We start from the raw sequence: 6,920 nt of genomic DNA, 5'->3' as shown, positions 1-6,920 counted from the left end.
AGAAACAGAGCCTATGGGACATGTGATGCTGAGGAGAGAGACCGAGAGAGTTCTGGGAGAGAAAGCACCATTGTAGGATTCTGGGGAGACACTGGGGAACAGGGTTTTGGGATACTGAGAATCTGACACCCAGGGCAGATTAACTTGGGTCATCTTGGGGGAGTTGCGTGCTGGGAGTGTGTGAATCTTCAGGTGCTGGATACCAAAGTGACAGTCTTCGCTGGTGATTTTAGGCGGGGACCTGCGGTTGTCTCCCTGTGCTTGCCTGATGGCTTCAGTAGGGCTGTAGTACGCAGCGGTTGGGCAGCTCTGGTCACTAGGCAGGGTTAGGAGAATAAGCATTCTTCTCATACCCTGAGATGTGGCTACGTGTGCCCAAGGACTCCGAGACGTCAGGAAGGCTGGCATAGTCCCTAACCTCCATCATCACTGTCTCTGCCGCATACTCAGGTCCCTGAGAAAGAAAGGGGAGGGGAAATTTACAAAGCAAAGCTCTTCTATTCTTCCTTCTGGCCCAGGACTGCTATATTGCAGCTTCTCCCTTTCTCCTCCCTCCCTAGCCTTCCCACCAGGGCCCTGGGCCTCTCTCTTCCTGGAGGATATTGTCTGAGGGATAGGCAGAAAGTGCAAGAACTAACATTCCATCCATCTGCCCAGGTATACATCCTGGGACAGTCGTGGCCCCAGATCTACGGCCTGTGACATATACTACACTGGTTATGTATGTATGTATGGGTGTGCATGTGTGCATGTGTGTGCGCATGTATATATGTGTGTCCGTGGTGTGTGTGTGTGTGTGTGTGTGTGTGTGTGTGCATGTATATGTGTGGTGTTTGAGCTCACCGAGGAGCTGCCTATGGACATGAGACTCTATCCTGCCCCATTCAGAATGAAGCAAGTTTGTTTCAAAGTGTCCTCCAAGGCTTCTTGTTTGGGTACCAGTGGCCTGGCCCTGTTAACCTTGTAGCAGGGAGGGAAGGGAATAGCTAAAGCAAGCCAGGAGTGAACACATCCTGCTCCCAGGGACAGCCAAAGGTAACATCTGCAGAAGTTACCATTGTTAGATGAAAGTGCAGGGGCAGAGAAGCCATGGCAAGGTGATGTGGGGGGGAGAAAGCTGGCTGCCTCAACTTCCCCAGCTGGATATTGTGGGGTGTTGTGAGCCCCACATTTGATGGTATCTGTCTTCTATTTGTTTGTTTTTGGAAGCCTCACCTGAGGGTTCGTTCAGACACTGCTCTTCTGGGGACTCTTGGAAATTCCAGCTGCTGCTTCCATGGGCTCCTCAGTTTGGGGGATGTTGTAAGTGTCAGCACTGGCGATGGTTTGCTCTCCCTACTACTAACTTGTATTTCACCTTTTACTTTGGCTTGCTGTGTATTTAATACACACTCACTGGAAACTGAACCTACAGTGATCCTCACTGGATCCTACAGAGCACCCTCACCTCAAGTCAGCCACTCACCGGCAGCTCCTCCGGTAAAGGAGCTCGCAGAGAACTGACAGCATCAGGCCCTTGAGCAGGAGGATTCCACACAGCACAAAGACCAGAAGCCTTGGGGACACCCCACCAGCAGAGGAAGGAGAACTCTGGTTTCTGGAGGCAAGGAACAGAAAGAGGAGCCTGTGTTGAGACACCATCTGCTTCTGAGAGCCCCCAGCTGGAGTTTATGTGCACAAGGACCCAGACTGAGCTCTGGAGGGACAGTGGACTTGAGTGGGAAAGAGAGCCATGGGGTCTCTGAGCCTGAGAAGAAACCCACTTATAAGAAACCCAGTTGGGGGGCTGGAGAGATGGTTCAGAGGTTAAGAACACTGGCTGCTCTTCCAGAGGGCCAGATTTCAATTCCCAGCAAACACATGGTGGCCTACAACCATCTAAAAATGAGATCTGGTGTCCTCTTCTGTCCTGAAAGCATACATGCATGCAGAATATGTATACATAATAAAAAATATTTTTTTAAAAAAAAAGAAACACAATTGAAAGGGTAACAAAACAGACTGGGGATCTGAACAGCTGGGGGAAGGAACCTCTTCACTGGCTCAGCTGGAAAACCATCAAGCTGGCCCAGAAGCAGGGGCTGCAGCAGTCACAGAGACAGACAGGTCTGCTGAGAGGAGGTGACCAGCACTCAGCAGGCTGGAGAGGAGGGCACAGAGAGCCACTTATGAAGGGGACCTGGATTGTCACCTTGTCTACTTCTTAGTGACCCTGGTCCAAACTGGGCAGTTTCTGGTGCACATCTTTGGGGTTGTGAAACTTTGGCTGATCTTTAGGAGGTTCTGAAACCCAAGCAGGCTCCGACTTCTCACAGGTGGGAGGGGTCTGTGCCACCACCAACTGTGCTCAGTGTTCAGGATCCTGTCCTAGTCCTGGCTGAAAGTACTTCTGGGTGTCCCGCTGCTTTGGTCATTGTCGAGGTGTGATGTGACCCTTGGTAATTTTAACTCATTGGCGGGTGTGAACATGTATGTATGTATGTATGTATGCCTTTCAGATTTTCTCTCCCACTAATTATCTTTCTTGTTGCCTGCCATTTCCCACTGGGGTTGCCATGTTTTCTTTGTGAACCATAAATTGCACGGCTGTGTTTATTTTCATCTTCTTAAAGTTAATTTTTCTCAGTCTGCTGTCTGCTTGCGAACGATTCCCATAGAGTTGTTTGTTGAATAGATCCCCCTCCGAGCAGCTGGAGAGATGGCTCACAGGTTAAGAGCACTGGTTACTCTTCCATAGGCCCTGAATTCAATTCCCAGAAACCCCATGGTGGCTCACAACCATCTATAACGAGATCTGGTGCCCTCTTCTGGTGCGTAGGCAGGGCACTGTATACATAATAAATACATTAAATCTTAAAAAAAAAAAGAATCTGCCCTCCTTAATGCACTTTGTTTAATTCCCCCATGATGTGTGAATTTAAAGTTTTCTGAAAAAAATAAAAAACAAGCAAAAAATCTCCTCCTTGCCCAGATAGTTATCTGCCTTTCATTTATTTATTTATTTTGATTTTTATGTGGATGCCCGGGACCCAAACCCGGGTACTATATATGCTCACATAGCAGATATTTTCTTTAATCATGGAGCCATCTCCCTAGCCCTATATGAGTCTGTAACCTGAGACCTTTCCTTTTCCTACAATTCTGTAAAATGTATATATCTATTCTTTCTTCAGCTATGTCTGCCTTTCCATCCTTCCTTACAGGGATTCCAGTTCATTTGGATCTCTGTCTTTTCTATGGCTCCTCCAATGCTTGGGACCTGCGGCCAACCCCCGTCCTTCTTTCTCCACCTCCGCGTCTGGACCAGAGGGTCCTCTGCAGATCTTGATGTCCAGCCATCATTAGAATGATCCTGCGGTCCCTGGTTCCTGGACTGCATGAGCTCCCTAGGCATCCTTCCAGGACCCTCCCTGTGAAGACACCTGACTCACCTGTGCTGAGAGCCATGGGTGAAAGAGCCAGTGGTTTCCTCCGGAGAAGTCGTCAGAACTAAGAAGGACACAAAGATGGTGGTTGCTCAGATGACCAGGACCGAGATTAAGACTAGGTCCCAAGAACCATGAGAGGAAGTAGAGAAGGGTTTTAGATGGAACCCCATCTCAAAGCCTCTCAGGCCAGGGATCTTCAGCTTATACTTAAATTTTTTTTACGTATATAAGGGCATCAATGCTAAATGTTGACCTACACTAACCTCAAACCCCACCCCACCCCCACTCCAAATCAATACTCTTTAGCCCAGCCACCTATCACTCACTCTTGGCTCTTCTTTCAGCCTCTGGTGTCCACCCATCAATTTCCAATGTCTATTTAAATCAGCACTTTGTTGATGTTGTTATATAGTTTTTGAGACAAAGTCTCTCTCACTATGTAGCTCTGACTTGCCTGGAATTCCCTGTATAGAACAGGCTGGCCTCAAACTCACTGAGATTCACCGGCCTCTGGCCTCTTGAGTGCTTGGGATTAAAGGGCATGCCACCATGCACAGGTAGAATTTTTTTAACGCCAAATTTCCTTGTAGCCCAGGCTGACCTCGAACTTACCACATAGCTCAAAATAGTGAACTTGAGATCCACCCACCTCCACCACCCAAGATCTGGGACCAGAGGCTGGCAGGACACAATACTTCCAGGCTGTCTTCATGATTGTACTAATTTACATTCCAACTAACCACAGGGTTCCCTTTCTCCACGCCTTCCCTGTGCCTGTTACCTCTTGTGTTTTGGGGAAGAGTAATCTTACTAGAGGGAGATGATCTCACTGCGGTTTTCATTCATATTCCCCTAGTAGTTTAGTGATGTTGTATGTTATGGCTTGGTTTGGTTTTTAAACCCGCTCAGATTAGACCTGGGATCTTTATGCATACATCAAATCTGGCCTCCCAGTGGGAAGTGGGCGGCGCTGGACCAGGCAGCACACTTCATCTCTCTGTATTCAAAGCCCTGAATGGAGCTTCCTCATTGCCAGTCTCTAGGGGATCCACCCAAGGGGAAGGCCCCACTGAGTCTCAGTCTCCCTGTGTTCCTGGCCATCTGTCTTTCCTCCTCATAAACCTACCTATCCTTGTTTGGAGCCCAGCACTGGTCCGTGGAGGAAGAGTGGGCACCGCTGTAAAAGAAAAAGAGATGACTGTGTGGGGTCCTGAAGGGTGAATCCAGTCCGACCCCAAAGAGTGACAGGATATAGGGGAGCTCAGAGCAGGTCCTTGGGGGTCACCTAAGCCAGCAGTGATCTGCACCTTAGGGTCTGCATGGGTTGCCTGTGTGAGAAAGAGAATCAAGGGCTGGAGAGACGGCTTAGCCATTGACAACACAGATTGTTCCTGCAGAGACCTGAGTTTGGTTCCCAGTACCCACACTGGGTGTTCACTTCACTCATGAGTCTAGCCTCAAGGCCATCCTACACTCTGGTCTCATGGGCACTGGCACAAATGTGGCTTGTGCCCGTGAGTGCATATAATTTTTATTTATTAATATTATTTTTTATTTTTGAGACAGGGTTTCTCCGTAGCTTTTTGGTTCCTGTCCTGGAACTAGCTCTTCTAGACCAGGCTGGCCTCGAACTCACAGAGATCTGCCTGCCTCTGCCTCCCGAGTGCTGGGATTAAAGGCGTGCGCCACCACCGCCCAGCAAGTGCATATAATTTAAAATAAAAACATTCCAACTTTTTTTTTTTGAGACAGGGTCTCTGGTTGGCCGGGAACTCACTCTGTAGCCGGGCTGGCCTTTAACTCACAGAGACTCACCTTCCTCTGCCTCTCAGATGTTGGGATTAAAGTTGCATCATGTCAGGCTAAAATAAAAAAGAGTCAGGAGAGACTGCAGGTCCCTGTTCTATGAAACGCAGACATCCCTTCTCAGTACCAGAGCCGGGAAGCTGTCCGAGGGGCCAGGGCATCCCGTGCCCCTCAGTCAGAGCAGGTGGCAGGGTTGGAGCTGACAGAAACAAGGGAGAAGTGATACAGGTTTTCACTTGGTCCCTAGGAGAAGGATCTCACCCTCACCTGGAGACACCACCAGGCTGATGTTTCGGAGAACTCTGATTTTATTGTGGGAAACATTAAATAGTCCGCACCAGTAGATTGCCGAGTTCTTCTCCGTGAGCCGAGTGATGGTGATGATGAAGTGGCCATCTTCAGGATAGTCCCAGATTGCATGCTGTGATTCTGTTTCGGCCCTCCTAGGCTGGGAGGTTGTGACCACTCTCTTACATCTATCTGAAGATGTCTGACGACACCACGATTTCGGCACGTAAGGCCCCGCCTCAGGCTTGTACTGGCACTTCACATATAGGTTCTGTCCTACCGTTTTGTGAAGTTCCTCAGAAACAACTGTCGAACCCCAGACACCTGGACAACAAACAGTCAGGTCAGAGCCCCAGCTGGATACTTTGCTTACAGGGCTAGGAGAGCTGAGATGGGGTGACTTCTCTCACTAACTCAGAACGTGGCTCTGAAGTCATGCCCAGTCACAGGGTCAGCCGGATTCCTGCCTGACCCTTGTCCTCTAGACCCACTCCCCAACCCCTTGAGCCCTGAACCATCTCACCTGAGGCCAGGTGCAGCAGCAGCACAGGGGCCAATAGCAGTTGTGAGCCCCTCCAAGCCATGCCCCACTGATTCTGCCAGAGAAGGAGCAGAGGAGAAGGGAGGCTTTCCACGCTTCTCAGAATCTGTGAGCTGTAAAGACCCAAGGAAGGACCAGGGCTTTGATGGGGGAAGTGGTTGGCCTGGGTAGGCGGGCCCTGGGGGCCCATGAGAAGAACAGCAGCCAGGCTAGGACTGGGGAACCCCAGCTACAGGGTCCACCTCTAGCCCTCATGCCTCAGCCCTGCCCCCACTCCTTGCCTACCTTTTGCTCATTATATCCCCTTCTCCGTCCCTCTACACCATCTACCAATCACATTTATTTTGTACTGTCATTATCACTACAAAAAAATTTAAATAACTATGTGAAGTAAGAGTCCCCTTCCTCTTTTTCCCAGAGAAAGGTCAAAGTCCCCTAGAGGCGTGTCCAGAGTCCTGGGTATGCTCACCCAAGATAAGTCAGGGGCCTCACTCCCAGGCAACAATGAGTTTTTATCCTGGAAGATTTGTGGGTCACCAGATTCCAATGGCAGGCTGTAAGGATGGTCCCCTAGAGAAGGTGAGGGGCGCTATTAGGAACTAAAGGAGTGCTGAGGAAGGGTTACCAGAAGGGAAGTCAGAAGGGATCGATCCCTTTGGGGTGAGAAAGGAAGTGGGGGAATTCATGACCATGGCAACTGGCATTTGCTGAAGGGATGCGCGGGTAAGCAAAGAAAATGGAAAACCTGCAGAAATTCCACACGCAAAAGTGTGTGGAAGAAATGGTGACCCACGCTGGAACGACCTAGCAATAATGATAGTAGACTTTATATTCAAAATATAAAATACCCACATGTC

At 49.3% G+C, this 6,920-nt stretch overlaps 1 protein-coding gene across 1 annotated transcript; it reads right to left on the bottom strand.

Annotated features, from left to right (window-relative positions):
- Positions 1-426: 426 nt before the first annotated feature.
- Treml4 (triggering receptor expressed on myeloid cells like 4) lies at positions 427-6,106 on the bottom strand. Its single transcript, XM_041655123.1, has 5 exons — positions 6,046-6,106; positions 5,502-5,846; positions 3,432-3,516; positions 1,466-1,597; positions 427-454 (listed from the first exon to the last, which is right to left on the bottom strand). The coding sequence occupies exons 1-5, from the start codon at positions 6,104-6,106 to the stop codon at positions 427-429; spliced, it is 651 nt and encodes a 216-aa protein (XP_041511057.1).
- Positions 6,107-6,920: the final 814 nt, after the last annotated feature.

Source organism: Microtus oregoni, unplaced genomic scaffold (genome assembly GCF_018167655.1).
Source record: "Microtus oregoni isolate MIOR12 unplaced genomic scaffold, Mior012 000007F_ref0000211, whole genome shotgun sequence".
Lineage (NCBI taxonomy): Eukaryota > Metazoa > Chordata > Mammalia > Rodentia > Cricetidae > Microtus > Microtus oregoni.
The sequence above is the reverse complement of the archived record's forward strand: the minus strand, read 5'-3'. Positions and strand labels throughout refer to the sequence as shown.